We start from the raw sequence: 15,704 nt of genomic DNA, 5'->3' as shown, positions 1-15,704 counted from the left end.
GAATCTGTGTACATTTACTGCAAGGCAAAGTCCCAAACAGAAGACAGAATGGAATATTGTCTCCTTGAATTTAGTTTGTTCAAGTTCAAACAAATTGAAATGCAGGATTAAGGCTCTTTGAAGTCTGTCAGTTTACAGAGTACAGTTGAATTGGGGCTGCACTTTAATTGAATCTGAATGTTACCAAGCTCTGTCTAATAGACAATCAACATGGTTTTAATTCAGACCCGTTCTCCCCTCTACACATGATCTGCATACAAATTCCTCAAGACTGGCCCTTTAGACACTCACCATTTATTAAGGTTACAAACATGAAGATTGTATTTCTACATTGCACAAAATACCATGAAAAGACTCAATGTTTTTTGACAGCCATTTTATCCTTCTTCCAAAGTGACAAGCAATCTTTAAACATACTCAATATTCTTAAAAGAATTTCTATTCACAGAACTGCAATTCTATTGGATGAAAAATGTACAAACTTGGTGGCACACAGGTCTTCTGATAGTCTTCATAGGTTTTAACCGATAGCTCCAGGGAGCTAGAAATAATAAAGTTTGTGAAGTTAAATGTGACGACCCTGGGAAGTTGCCTGCCAAAAATGTAAGATGGCAGTGTTGTAAAGAGAGCCCCACTCTATGTGGGGCACACACACCCTCATCACCAGCCCCAGCCTACAATTTGGCCATCATACATCAGCAGACAGCTTCATCACAGTTCCGAAATCACCCAGCAGGGAGAATACGTGCGCAGGTCAAAAGAAAAACAGAAAAAGCAGAACACTGAGAAAAACTAGTGTTTTGAATTTTCCATTGTGGTGGTGTGGTGGGGGGATTAGAATACAAGAGAGAGTACAAGAAATGAAGGAAAGAGTGCAAGAGACAGAGAGAATTTTATGGATTACATAGAATATACAGCAGAGGAACACGCCATGTGGCTCAACTAGTCTGTGCTGGTGCTATGCTCCACACAAGTCTCCCTTGTTCCATCGACACAATTTTTCCCCCACAGTTTGGTATTACCTGCAAATTTTGACAGTGAGTTACTTGTTTCCAAGTCCAAATCATCAATGGAAATTATGAATAACAGTAGTCCCACCTGTGGAATAATGCTTTTAACATTCCTCCAATCTGAATAACTACTCTTTACCCCTACTCTCTGCTTTCTATTTTTTTAGTCAATTTGCTGTCCATTCAGCTACTTGTCCCCCTTCTCCGCATGCTCTAACCTTTGTCATGACTCTACCTTGTGGTGCCTTATCAAAGGCATTCCGAGTATATGACATCAACTACATTACCCACGGCTGCTCTTTCCGTTACCTCTTCAAAAAATTCTATCAGGTTAGTTCATCATGACCTAGTCTTTTGGAATCCTTGCTGCCTCATTTTTGTTATATTTTCTGTCTCTAGATGCTCTGCCATCACTTCTTTTAATATAGATTCCAGTATCTTTTCTATCACTGATGCTACAGTTCCCAGAGTCTATTCTATCTCCCTTTTTATACACAGAAACAAAATTAGCTGTCCACCAGACATTTGGCACTACCCCCTCTTACCCCCTCTTCTATGCAACTTTTAGATATATTAACTGTTGCCCCTGCTATCTCCTCCCTCATTTCCTTGAGAGTGCAAGAAAGACAAGCAGAGTACAAAAAAGAACATGAAGGGGAATGAGAAAGGAAGAGAGAAAGAAAGTGAAACTGAGACCAAACTTCATATTACATAAAATTTACAGAACAGAAACAAGCCATTTGGCCCAACTGATCTATGCTGGTGTTCATGCTCCACATGAACTACTCCTCCCACCTTACTTCATCTCATGCTATCAGCTTAACCTATTCTTTTCCCCCATGTACTTACCTAGCTTCCCCTTAAATGCATCCTGTCCTGCTTAAAGACGGTTTTCTTTTGGTATCACCTGTTCTCTTAAGGTCTCATAGCAAAGGCCCGTTATCAAAGTGGATAGTGTTTGTACAGACTGTACAGAGCTCTACATTCTGTTCTGTAGTTGGTCGTTTTCATGAAATAGGGAAGTTGGTGATTTAAGTAATGCACATGGTCCTTTCCTGACATGGAGTTCAGCTGAGAAAAGCTCAACGTTTTCAAGATGGCTGACACAACGAAATTGCTTTAAGTAGAGTAGCTATGGCGGGACCCAGCTCTCTCTTGTCATTGGTTCTCTCTCTGTCTCCCCGTTCTCTCTGTTGCATTTTCAGCGCAAATACATTGGTTCGACTAGCAGTATTTTCCTTTTGTGAATCGCAACCGCCAGGGTTTCTGTAGAGAAAGGGTCATGCAAAAAAAGTGGGATGGGAAAAAACAGAAAGACAGAACAAAACGGGAGAGAAGAACAGGGGAGAGAGCAGAAAAGTTGAATATATAGATGTCCCTGGGCCTTGCCCTGTAATCCATCCTTAGATATATTGCTTGCGACAGAAAATTATATGACCAGGTTTATCATGCATGTGTCACACCTAAAACAGTAATTCTAAAAACAGTAATTAAAAATGGGCACAAAGGACAACTTATCCATCCAACAGATAAATATTTTGAGATGCACCTCCCAGCTTCAGGTTTAAGTTTATCAACTCTGGCTGGGCATATTCCTGGAGGTTTCATCACATGACGTCCCCCCTTTAACTGCCCTGCCAGGTCAAACAGCCTTTTCTCTCCATCTCCAATATTTTTATAACTAATAAACAAAGATGTTCAAAAACTGCATTGCTTCTTTTTAACCAACAATTCCTGGAGACTCCAGGCCAATCCTGGAGGGTTGGCAACCCCAATGCAGGATGTCAGTGAAACTATAAACAACATCCAAAGTGAGTAAGCCACTGGGTTAAATTTTACGCTAAAGTGATGGCTGCTGTTAATCCATTCATGTTTAGTTTCATGACCCATGGAAAATTCAGCACAGGAAGTTTATGTAGGTTGGGCCTGCACACTCAGGCTTCACCCAGTGTTTCCTGCCTTACCTTGCCCAGCACAGTGAGACAGGGTTTGAGGTCCAGCTCTGGCTGCTCCAGCTTTACCACTCCCACCCATCCGTATTCATATAGGTCCTCCTCATCATTGTTGTTGCATAGTCCCAATGGGTGCATCTGGAAAAGTCAAAATCAACAGGAGATTAATAGCTGCAAGATTATAGAGACTTAATTTCCCTGAATAAATTTCATAACTTTATTTAAGCATTATGAACAGACTAAACAACAGTTGAGCAGCTTAACCAGATTCCACAGCATTTTGAACACATGGCTTCCAGTTCCTAGTAAGACCTGGATTCTGTACCAGTCCTATTATACATATCCTTCATTTAACACAACTAAAATCTAATTCTACAGATCAAGCACCACACCCCACCACACTAAATGTTATTTGTCTTAGTAGGTGTCACTCTCTGAACAGATCAGAGGAAACCAATAGTTATTACCCCAGTGATTTATCTGACTATCATGACTGCCACCTTGCAATACCAGTGCACTGCAGTAGGTGGTAGTGACAAAGATAGAGCCACTTTTATGGTTCATTGCAAGAATACACTTACCACTGCCCTATCCATATATCACCGTAGAGCAGTGAAATCAGAGCAGCTACTATCCAAAAGGATGACTTCACCCGTAAGGAGTGCCTCTTCAGAGGCAGAATTGAAAATCTTGTCCATCTCCTTCACGTTTCACCCACACCACCAGTTAGCCCATCCATTAACTTGCTTTCATGTCAAAAATCATGGAAGGATCTAGTTATTCATCCCCATAATGGAGAACCGCAAATGGGCAAAAAGCTTCGTAAATGGTATGCATTAGAAAGACATGGGATTGGCGGGTGGGGGACTGGGGCGGACAGAAAGAGATCAAAATCTGCAACAAATTCCTATCATAGCATCTGCTTCATAGGATGTAATCAAATAATTTCGTCAGGTGGTGTGAAATTGTAGTTTGGATCAAGTCAGAAGTAACCAAGTTCATCAGTGCAGCAGCAGAGGCTGCCCAAGGTCAAATGACAAAGGTCATTTGATGAATTGGTCAGCAGATGTCCAAGAAAATACTTCCCTATCCATCCTCCCCCCAAAAATAAATACTGATTAATAAATAACATCCCAGGTCACACTATTCCTCCCCTCCCCCTCCCTTCTCTCCCATGATCTTGCTGTAAGAAAGAACTGACTGTATATGCTGACTTCGAGCACAAACACGACAAAGTGAGACGGACAATCTGTCCAAAGATAACTGAATACCACAAACATACAACCAGCTGGCCAACTATACAATGCCCCTGAGACATTGTGAAGACATCTCACATTTTAAGATCCGATGATTGATTGTCGAAAGTAGATACAAGATAAAACAATTCTCCCCCCTCCAATCATCTCCCCTTTCCTGAAAGCACCATTTAAGGTTCAGTTCCATAATTGCCAGTCTCCAATTGACCATTCTTCATTTGCAAGCCCAGACGGTGAGTACAAGCAAACTATTTGACCATGGGTAGCATCACTTCCTGAGACCAGCCCTGTCATCACCATCTACCTTTACACAAGTGCACTTTCCAACAAGGTCACTAAGACAACAGTCAGGAGTTAGGACCCCAGTTGCTTCCCCCACCTACCCCCCCACCCCCTATAACTTCCACTGAAGCCATTGAGGCCAATTGCAATTTGAACCTGGCTGGTATGATTTGTATCCATATTACGCATATAAGCAAAGAAGTAGCGAAGGACTGCTCTCCGCATCCTACGATCGGCTTGGATAAGAAGCTCATGGGCTCTCGAACAGTAACCTTATCAATTCAAATAGCAACCTCATCAATATTAAGCAATTATAGATAAATATAGACATAAATGATGCATAATAAGCACATTCTATTCATACATACACAGAGTGACTCAATGACTTAGCCTTGACTCAATGGGTAGCACTCTCACTGCTGCGTTTGATAGTTATGGGTTCAGGCCCCACTTCAGAGCCTTGAGCACAAAGCCTAGAGGGAGTGCTGTACTGTCAGCGGTATTGGACAGTAAACCAAGGCTCCAACTGCTCTCTCAGATGCATATATAAGATCCCACAGCACTATTTAGAAGAAAGCAGCAAAGTTCTCCTTGCTGTCCTGGCTAATATTTATCCTTCAGCCAACATTACTGAAACAGATTATTATCTGGCCATTATCATATTGCTATTTGTGGGAGCTTGCAGTGGATACTGGATATCTCATTTTCTGCACTATAACAGTGACTATACTTCAAAAAGAACGTCAGTGGCTGTAAAATGCCTTGGGGTGTCCTGAGGTTGTGTCAGATGCTGAATGAATGCAAGTCTTTTTTGCACTGGTGTAGAAACTAGACATTTTTAACAATAAATACTGCAGGATAAAAAATTACATTAAAACCCAAAAGATAACCTGTAATATTAGGCTTTTACAAGATTCTTAATTCATCATCTCAATTGTTAGTACTGCTGTTGCCACCAAGGACAAAATTGCAACCTTCACTACGTCGCTAAACATGCTTTCTCCAGACTCAACACCCAAGTTCAGAAAGACAAAACTCATCACTGAGCCGCTGGCTGTTTTTTTCCACAGTGTGAGGGGTGAACATTTCACAAGCCTACCATTGCACTATTCTGAAGTCCTAGCGACAACACTGCACGTTGCCTAAATAAAACACCATATGGAAACGGGATGGAACACAATAATAAATAACGCTGCCTTTTTTTTTGGCTGCTGTAATTATGTTTATCTTTGTGGTAAACTCCATGGAATTTGTTGACAACACAGCCATGCACTACAGTACATGAAAGGACGAATGATTTTCTGATAGTTATTAAATATGGCTTATGAAGTCAGACAAAGGGGATACTGTCTATTTAACCACAGAATGTAACAATACTGCAGCCACCTCTAATAATGCTTGGCCATGGTCACAAAGCAGGGGTTTGTGTGAGCTGGTTGGATTACAGCATTGGTCAACAGCCTTACTTATTAAACCTGCCCTAATGGTCTCCCTCAAAAACGTTTCGGACAATGATTCAGTTTTGCTTTAATTGCCTTAAAGCCTAAATATTTTGAGTGGGCTGCTCCAGTGTACATTAGTTGCTGTATGTTAGGACTGCCAAATGGTTTAAAAAAACCCTGCCACTATTTTGAATAAGGGAGCTCTCCCCAGTGCCCTGGCCAATATTTTTCCCTCAATCAAAATCATTAAAACAGATTATCTGGTCATTATCACAATGCTGCTTGTGGGAGCTTGCTATGTGCAAATTGGCTGCCACATTTTCTACATTTCGACAGTGACTACACTTCAAACATACTTCATTGCATGTAACTGCTTTGAGAGGTCCTGAGGTCGTTAAAGATGCTATATAAATGCAAGTCTTTTTTTATTTAAACAAGGCATGGAACTTCCTCCTCTTCTGTAGCTCCCCCAATTACACAAATTAAGCCTGTTTTAAAAGGTCAGATTTATGGTTCCAGTATTGAAAGAAGTCTTGAACGCCATGCTCGTTGTACAAACAAGTCCTTAAAAACCACAAATTGCACAATTGCCAGCCAAATCAATTCAGGTAAAAACAGTTTAAAAATATGAATGTTTTTTCAGTTGAAAATAAATATGTACATCTGTTGAAGCCTCCACAAGTCACAGACTGAAATGCTCTGCTAGTTACTACTTGTGAGTCCCAAAGACACAAGAAACAGAAAAGCCACTTCTCAATGAAAAATCTGCCTCAAATCTGCCACGTTCTCCTTCGCAGAGGAGGAAATTTCCTCCAACTGCCAGCCTACCTGATGTCCTCTACTCCTGAGGCCGAGTGACTCATCCTGGAGTATGACTTATTTCCCTTGCCCAAGTGCTCATTCTTCAGCTATGAACAGGGAGACTATGTGATTATTTTGTCGTTACAGCTGAGCTGACATCCAAGAGGAGTGCCCAAGGACCTTGGGCCTGCTCAGGCCTCCTGGCTTGACCACAAATCGAAAATTTTAGAGAGGGAGGACTTGATGACTGTTTGAATAACATTCACTTCAAGATAAAAACCCATCACATATTCACATACTTGAGAGATATTAGTCCCGTTGCTTGTTATATTTGAGTTTTTCACTGGTCAGGGTATGACATTGTGAAGCTGCATGACCAGTGGAAATGACACAATCATCAGATGTTGGAATTCCTGCATCGTCAAGAGCCACGTTCTTCATTCAATGTTTTGAAAACCATGTGACTTGTTCAAAATGCTTCTAATAATTAAAGTAATGAGCATTAAACTGCAATAGAAACAAAGTGCCTGCATTTAACCAACATCTAAATTACTTTTGAAAGAAAATTAGATAAATAGTAGAAAAGGGAACGTTTGCAGGTGTTACGGACAGTTGGGAAGTGATGTGGGTGACTTCCACTTTTCACTTCTCAATTGACCGCAGATAGTGTTTCAAAATGTGTTTTAGTCCCTGAAGCATTTTATGGGTCAAGTAAACAGATGAACAACAGATTTCCTCGTAGATTAAAAAAGAAAGATAAATATTTATTTTTACACAAGAACTGAAAAATGTTCATGACTTCACCCACTCACGCATTCACACACACAAGAAAAGATAGAGTAGAGTGTAGCATGCAATTTTGAGTCCAATTATTGTAAAAGAGTTAGTTGTTTTAAAAAACCTTTAGAAGCTTTTCGGGGGGAAATCTTTCAGCGGTGCAGGCCTGAATGTTCTTTGTCTTGAAAAGGGTGAAGTGTCACAGGCTCCTTGTGGTTAAGCCTCAACCTGTAGCCGATGGTGGAAATCCTGGTTCACTTTTGCAGATGGGGAGTTCCAAAGTCACCTTGCAAGTTTGCTGCAGTAGTTAAAAGATATTATCAGCAGGGCTCCTGCTTAGCTGGAACTGTCTCACAGCTGTTCTGGCTGGAAAAGATCTACTCTAGCTGTTCTCCCTCTCTCTCCCCAGAGAGATACCTTTTAATGTAGAAACATCAGGTTGGAGTGTTGGTCAGGTGACTAAGGGCTCTCTCCCCGGGAAAATTCGTACAATGTTCCAGGATATGGGAATCATTGTTCAAAGATGGCATCTGAATGTGGTCCACTTTGATAAATAGGTGTTATTTCACACCTATTATTTTGGCATTGGCTTCGAAGTCAGTGAGTCTGCAAAAGTCTTTGTTAGCTCCATTCCTACAGATAGGAGTTGTTAACATGGAATGGGCAGTTTTTCCATTTCAATGTGTTTTTCCCCAAAGCTAATTCAGATGTGGATAACGGGTTTCATCTTCAGCAGACAAACATGTTTATTGACAGTACAGGAGGGGTCACCTGACTTCCAGTCCATTTTGTCTGTGGCACAAATGTGTTCATTTTTTTGTAGTTCAGTTCAACAGTTGACTTTTATTTCATACTTCCTCCAGTTCATTTCATATTTCATCACTGTTCCCTCCAGGAGTATAACAGCAAGACTATGGGGAAACAGCAGGGGTGTGGAACTAATTGGACATTTTTACAATTGGAGCAGCCACGATCATCCACATGGCCTCCTTTAGCACTGTAATCTTCTATAAATCTTTTATAACTTCAGGATGTCTAAAGCACTACATTGCATTCATTGTTTTGTAAGCAAACATGCAGTCAATTTGCACACAGCAAGGTCTCACAGACAGCAATGAGATAAATGACCGCAGATAATCTGTTTTAATAATGTTGGCAAAGGAACAAATATTGGCCAGACTACTGGGAGAACTTCCCTGATTTTCTTTGAATAGTGCCATGGGATCTTTTATGAGGGCAAATTGTACCTCGGAGTACTATCTCATCCTAAAGATGGTACCTCTGATAGTGCAAAACTTCCTGAGTACTACACTGCACTAGCCATCAACTTCTCAAGGGCAATAAGAGATGGACAACAAATGCTGGCCTTGCCAGTGACGCTCACATCCCATGAAAGAATATTCAAAAAATGAGCCACATGTGGCTAATTTGCAATCCAGATGAGACTAATTGCATTTCTAATTAGTTAATATAACAATAATAGTCATCCTTGTTGGTCATGTGATCTCAATGGTCATATTCACACAGCATATGCATGGGAACTTTAACCTTTTTGTGCATTTGATGGTAAAATGAAAAGACAAAAAAAGAATGTGTGAGTTTTTTGATCACTGTGAGTGCTTCACCTTCCTTGGTTACTGAATGGTAGTTGATGTTTTGTTCAGTAAATGTGCATATATGAAGTACATACCAATAAAAACACATTGGAGAAACAAAATGCTGTCTTTCTGTATATTTGTAGAATCCCTTCACGGAAAAGATCTGCCCCATATAAAATGGCAACAACAACTCATATTTATATAGTACCTTTAATGTAATAAAATGACCCAAAGAATTTCACAGAAGCGCTCGAAAGCAAAATGGGACACCAAGCCACCGAAGGAGTTGGTAAGGTAGATGATCAAAAGCTTGGTCAAAGAGGTAGGTTTTAAGGAGTGTCTTAAAGGAGGAAAGCGAGGTAGAGAGGCAGAGAGGTTTAAGAAGGGCATTCCAGAGCATGGGGCTTAGGCAACTGAAGGCGCAGCTACCAATGGTAGAGCATTAAAATCGAGGATGCTCAAGAGGTCAGAATTAGAGGAGAGCAGATATCTTGGAGGGTTGTGGGACTGAAGGAGGATACAGAGATAGGGAGGGATGAGGCCTTGGAGGGATTTGAAAACAAGGATGAGAATTTTAAAAGCGAGTTATTGCTTAACCGGGAGCCAATATAGGTCAGCGAGCGTAGGGATGATAGGGACTTGGTGCCAGTTGGGACACCGGCAGCAGAGGTTTGGGTGACCTCCAGTTTACAAAGGGTAAAATGTGGGCGGCTGGCCAAGAGTGCATTGGAATAGTCAAGTCTAGAGGTAACAAAGGCAAGAATGAGGGGTTCAGCAGTAGATGAGCTGAGGCAGAGGCAGAGTCGGACAATGTTACAGAGGTGGAAGTCTTAGTGATGGATGGTGTGAATATGCGATCAGAAGCTCATCTCACGGTCAAACATGACACCAAGGTTGTGAATAGTCTGGTTTCAAAATAAGACGGTTTCAAGGTAAGGAACAGTGGCATTACTTCAGTGCAGGCATTGCTAACACTGTAAGCTTTGAAAACTGTAATTTATGAAAACATGACTTTGTTCTTCGTCATTAAATCTGGAGATAGATATATCCCTCAGTTTTTGTTAAGAGGAACATTTCTCGCATAACACTCCTTAACCAGACGTGTGTAAGGATACCAGCATCCTCATTACATCAACAACATCTCTCTTCATGACTGTCAGGTTTGCTGAAAAATTCAAACTACTAAAATATATTTGAAAACGATTTGCAAAATATATAAGGGGCAACTTTACAAATTTTTCAGAAATCACAGTTTTCAAAGCTTACTAAGTTAAAACTGGGGGTGGGGAGTCTGGCTCACTGGAAGTGAATATTGGGAATTTTGATCCAGGCTTTGCACAATTTTTCATCCCATTATTTCAAGGTCCGAAAACTGTGAAGAATGCAAGTCCGAATTCCCAATATCAACTCCTGCAGATATAAACTCCACATCAGGAGTGCAAATTCGTAAAATGACCTCCATAAATGTCTTCTGGGGTGGACATTTTATTCAGCACCCAGTGTTTCAAATGCTTGGAGCATGTTGTTACTGAATAATAAAAAACGCCCTATTCAAGGGCACTGCCCCTTTAATTGGAATGAGGAGAATCTTCAGTTATCTTCGTAGAGCAAAAAGATTTCACAACTCGTGCCATGAACTGAGACCCTCTGCATGAGAACAAGGTAAGCAACCTACCCTCAATTCAGATCCTACGATAGCACGTCATTGTGATCCGGACTCAAATATTGGAAAGTAATTAGATGTTAACAGGGACCGTACATAGGTAGTTTTTTCACAAAGCACAAATTTGCACTTACGCATTAACTTCTCAGGACCTCAGGCAATCCCAAAGCACTTTAAAGGCAATGGCTTTCCTTTGAAGTGCAGTCAATTGCTCTTTGGGGAAACATGGTAGCTGATTTGTGCTTAGCAAGGTTCCACAAACAGCAAATGAATGTATGATCAGATCATTGTTTTTGGTTGTGTTGGTCGTGGGTAGAATGTTGCCCAAGAAATTGAGAGAAATCCCTGCTCTTCTTTAAATGGCGTTATGGGATCTATTATAGTTACCTGAATAGGTAAGCAAGCCTTAGTTTAATCTGTCGCCTGAAAGACGGCATCGCCAATGAAGTGTCAGCCAATGTACTCAGGTCCATAGTGGAGCTTTAATCCACATCCTTCTGTCAGAGGAGTGTGTGCTACCAACTGAGCCAAGCTGACAAGGGTTGACTATGTTGTGCTGATGCCCCAAGTGTTTCTGCAATTGCACTGGCACTTCGAATCCTTTGCAAATTATCAAGCTGCCACTTAACAAGCAATTCTTGTATGTAAAATGTTCACTTGGGTTGAACTGATGGAGTGAGGATTAGATTTCACAACCTAAACAGGATCTAACCAGATACTTCTGTGTCAATTTGCTGTACAAAGCTGCAGATGTGCTTTGAATTGTGCTTCTTGCCTCCCTTATTTCGGTTTTCTCCCTTTTGTTGGCCACCTTTCCCATTCCTTGCCCACGTTGTGAAACTAGACAACAAATGTCAACAGGCTGCTAGACCTTGGAAAGCATCTCAGCCAGGCCATCTCGCTTGATGGCTGTAAACACTCACGTCCCAGCAGGGAGTGCTATGTAGCAGTCAGAAGCAAGCACTCTGTAACTCAGCTGTAATACTCTTACCCCCACTGTGGTTGAGACCAGAGATTGAATCCAGGATCTACTTGGTCTGAATCAATCTAGGAGTCAATCTTGACTCAGTGGTAGTGCTCTCACCTTGGAATCAGAAGATGGTGGTGTCAAATCTAAGCTACAAATTTGAGCATAAAATCTAGGCTGACATTCCAGTACAGTGATGAAGGACACTGTGGAGGTGCCATCTTTTGGATAAGGTGATAAACTGAGTACCTGTCTGCCCTCTCAGGTGGCACTATTTCAAAAAGAGCAGGGAAGTTCTCCCCAGTGTCCTGGTCGATATTTATCCCTCAACTGAGATTCCTTAAAAACACATTATCTGCTCATTATTATATTGCTGCTTATGGGACCTTACTGTATGCAAATTAGCCACCATGTTTCCTACAGAATAACAGTGACTACACTTCAAAAATACTGAGACGTCTTGAGATCATGAAAAACCCTATGCAAATGCAAATATTTTCTTTCTTTCGAATGGCTCAGATTGGGCAACACCTTAATTAACTGAGCTATTAGGAAAGCTTGCTAGATCATGTATGTACAACACTAATGTTAAAAAGAACCCCCAGAGGTTTACAGCACTATCATACCTTGCAGTTAGGAGGACTCAAGGGTAGAGATGAAGCAAGCCATCTAGAAACCAAAACTGGTTGTCAGGAAACAGAAAGGCAGTTTTCCCTTCTGGAGACTGCACCTGTTCCCCATGCATGGGGCAGTTTTCACCCCATCCATGAAAATATAGCTCGTTAGCCACTGATTCAAAGTTGTTTCTCAACATGAGTGCACAGCGCTAAACCATACAATTATTTAAGCTGAGAAATTTAACCACTGTTGCCAAAGCTGAAGTTAACCCCATTTCCAGAACTGGAATTTAAAGCAACAGTGTGGCTTTCTTTACTAAGTAACCATTTAGGTGCGATACCAGAGGTTGTCTGGCATCTATAGAGCTCTACCAGGCAGCACAAGTCCTCTGCCGGTCAGCAGGAGAGGAGAGAAGGCTAGGAGAAACAATTTTCAGAAAGGGGAGTAAACATGCCTAGTAACTTGGCTTGTAAGCAAAATTTATCAGGAAAGTAAATAGAAGTCAGTGGTGACAAACATTGCAAATATGTGTTCTCAGTTTTAATGAAACCTGAGCAAACCCTTTATAGTGAAAGGTACATACTGGATCAGGTGCGGCTTCTGCTGCAGTGCCAGTTTGTCACAACAATCACCAAGTGGCATTGCTTTTTCCCCAGTGTGGCAAAGGAGTTTTCACGAAAGGCTGTGTCAAGATCCGATCCTGTTTAACTTTCCGCAAAAATGGATAGCGCACCTTTAAAAGCTGCAGTCATTCAGCTCGCCACTGGTTATTAATGGTGCTAATTATTTTATATGGAGCGAAACCACCAACTGCATTTAAAGGGACAAGGTCTTAATTAAAGACAACTGCGCGACAAATCAGAATCTGCCTCTGCCTCTCAAGTATGCTGGCACTCGGACAAAGAGTTATCCTTCCGGCTGTTCTCCTTCGCCAAGTAAGAGCTTGCCAAACTTTCCCCCACCCCCATTCCGCCACCAAGAAGATAGTGCCAACTGCTGCACTCAATCTTAGATTTTCAATGGAAGAAACAAAGCACAAAACTTCAAAGCCATTTGAACGGACTTCCAGTGAAATACCACTGTACCAACAACACAATCACAGCTATCACAAAACAGTTAAGTTGCCAATAAAAATGGCCATATCAGCAGGAAATACCACATTCAAAATATTAAAGCACAGTTTGTTTTATGGCCATATACTCAAAAGTCTATAAATCTATCTGCACGTAGTTTTACACATAGTGAAAACAGTGGCCAGAATTTTATATCAGGGCAGAGGCCCTGCCCTCCAGCTTAAAAGTTGGCGGTGGGAGCTAGCCTGCCTCTGCCAGGCTTGGGAGACATGCAGAGATTTTACGTGGCCCAGACCCTTAATTCATCTCGGGCGTGACTTCCGCCCCTCTGAGCCAAGACGCCCCACCTCCAGGAGCTGCCAGCTGATTAGGGGGATCATGGACGCCAGCACCGAAAATGGTAGGTGGGGTTTTGGGGCTCGCCGAGGACCATCAGCTGTACCCCCATGAGGGGAGGTGGGGGCCAATCAGGAGGGTTGTGGGAGGGGCACTAGCGGGGGCAACAGGAACTGCTGGGAGGGTCCTCCATGGGGCACACAGTGCCTGATCAGAAGGGCCCACCCCCCACCTCGGGCCCACAAGGAGGCTGCCTGGTATTACTGGGTGGCCTCTACAGCTGACAAAGTGCCCACCCGCACCACTGACAATTTATTTGCCACTTAAGGACTTCAATTGGCCTGGGGCGGACCATATGTCACCTCTCCCGCTGCTCGTAAAATTGCAGCGGGGGGCGGAAAGGCGACGGGAACGGCACCCACTGCCTCACCCACAATTTAATGACCCACCCCACCACCCCCCCCCCCCCACCTCCAGCCCGCTCCTGCAGGGGGCGTAAAATTCCGGCAGTATGTCTAATGTGCACAGGGAGCAAACCCCAGATATTACAGTCACAATATCCTAAAAGGCATTAGTGAACCAGCTGAGTTTTTACAACAATCCAGTAGTTTCATGATCACTATTACTGCTGCTAGCTTTTTTTAAATGCTAGATTTAATTAATGAACTGAACTAAAATTCCCAAATTGCTTTAGTGGTATTTGAACTAATTTCTCCAAATCATTAGTCCAAGCCTTTGGATTACTAGTCCAATGACATAACCACAATGCTCCCACACCCCAAAATAGCTTAAATTGTTTTTCATGAAAAGCAGTGGGCCATCTAACTGCTACTGATGCATCCTGGGCAATTGCACAGTGCACAAACTCAGTCTTTACACTCTGCCTTCGTGCAAGAAGCACAGCCGTGGGCAAGAATATCAGGGTGAATTTCACCATTCACCCATCATAGGTTCAGTGGGAGAGCCCAGAAATCCTGGAATAATGACATCAATGCCATTTACACTGTTTTTCCAGAGTTTCTGCAACTCTTCTGTCAAGTTATAGTGGATGATGCCTTCAATTGAAAATGTAAACATAAAGACATTGAAAAAGTCAATGGATAAATCTAATCATATAATTGTGCAATATATCATATTCATATATTTATTTTGCTTAATACCTTATTTTGGACATTTGAAATTTCAGTTACTGAGAAAAAGTGGCATGTGACTTTTTTTCCAAAAGGTTTTCTTATTGATTCATTTTATATTTCTATATTGGTAGCATGTTAATTAGGGTTGGTTGTTTTCACACATCATTTCTCAGTGGCAGCTTTATAGCTACTTTCTTTGGTTTTTGATTTGTAGTTTCTTGACATCTTTGGTTCTGATTTGCTGCTGTTTTACTTTAAGTCAATTAACTAAGTGCGACAGGGCAAGTGTGACAATAGGAGTTAAATGTGACAAAAAAGTTGTATGAGAAGAAAGATTTTAGTCTTCCATCTACTGCATAGGTGATATATTTTAGACATCAAACTCTAGATATCACATTTTGTTACAGATGCTAAACAAGCCAATCATTTAATGCTGCATTCTTCCTACGCATAGCCTATAATTTACAACTAAAATTGACCACAGGAGTTTTGCACTGGCCTCATGTCAGGTTAAACATAACAGTTAAATGTCACAGTCATGCCCTAAACTCTATAGACAATTGGCTGCAGCACCACAAGCTAGAGAGGTAAATAAGGACCAGAATCCATGCATCTAATTGCTATTCAGCAACCAGTCTGTGTGTGTATGCATGCAGGATTGGGGTTGGATGTGATTCACTCCTAGGTAGGACAGACTGCTGAAATTAGCTGCCAAGGCCCACAGATGAATAACAGCCACTTGGGCAAGGTACGAGAGAACCGAGTGATTACAGGTAGAACTAAGCCTTATATGAGG

At 41.7% G+C, this 15,704-nt stretch overlaps 1 protein-coding gene across 2 annotated transcripts in view; it reads right to left on the bottom strand.

Annotated features, from left to right (window-relative positions):
- znrf3 (zinc and ring finger 3) overlaps positions 1 to 15,704 on the bottom strand; it is a 284,028-nt gene that overhangs the window by 151,080 nt on the left and 117,244 nt on the right. For both annotated transcript variants that reach the window (XM_068055192.1, XM_068055193.1), the window contains exon 2: positions 2,975 to 3,100. In XM_068055192.1, coding sequence (XP_067911293.1) covers positions 2,975 to 3,100 — 126 coding nt within the window. The remainder of the gene's footprint in view (positions 1 to 2,974; positions 3,101 to 15,704) is intronic.

This window comes from Heterodontus francisci, chromosome 23 (assembly GCF_036365525.1).
Source record: "Heterodontus francisci isolate sHetFra1 chromosome 23, sHetFra1.hap1, whole genome shotgun sequence".
NCBI lineage: Eukaryota > Metazoa > Chordata > Chondrichthyes > Heterodontiformes > Heterodontidae > Heterodontus > Heterodontus francisci.
This window is presented reverse-complemented; position numbering and strand designations above follow the sequence as displayed.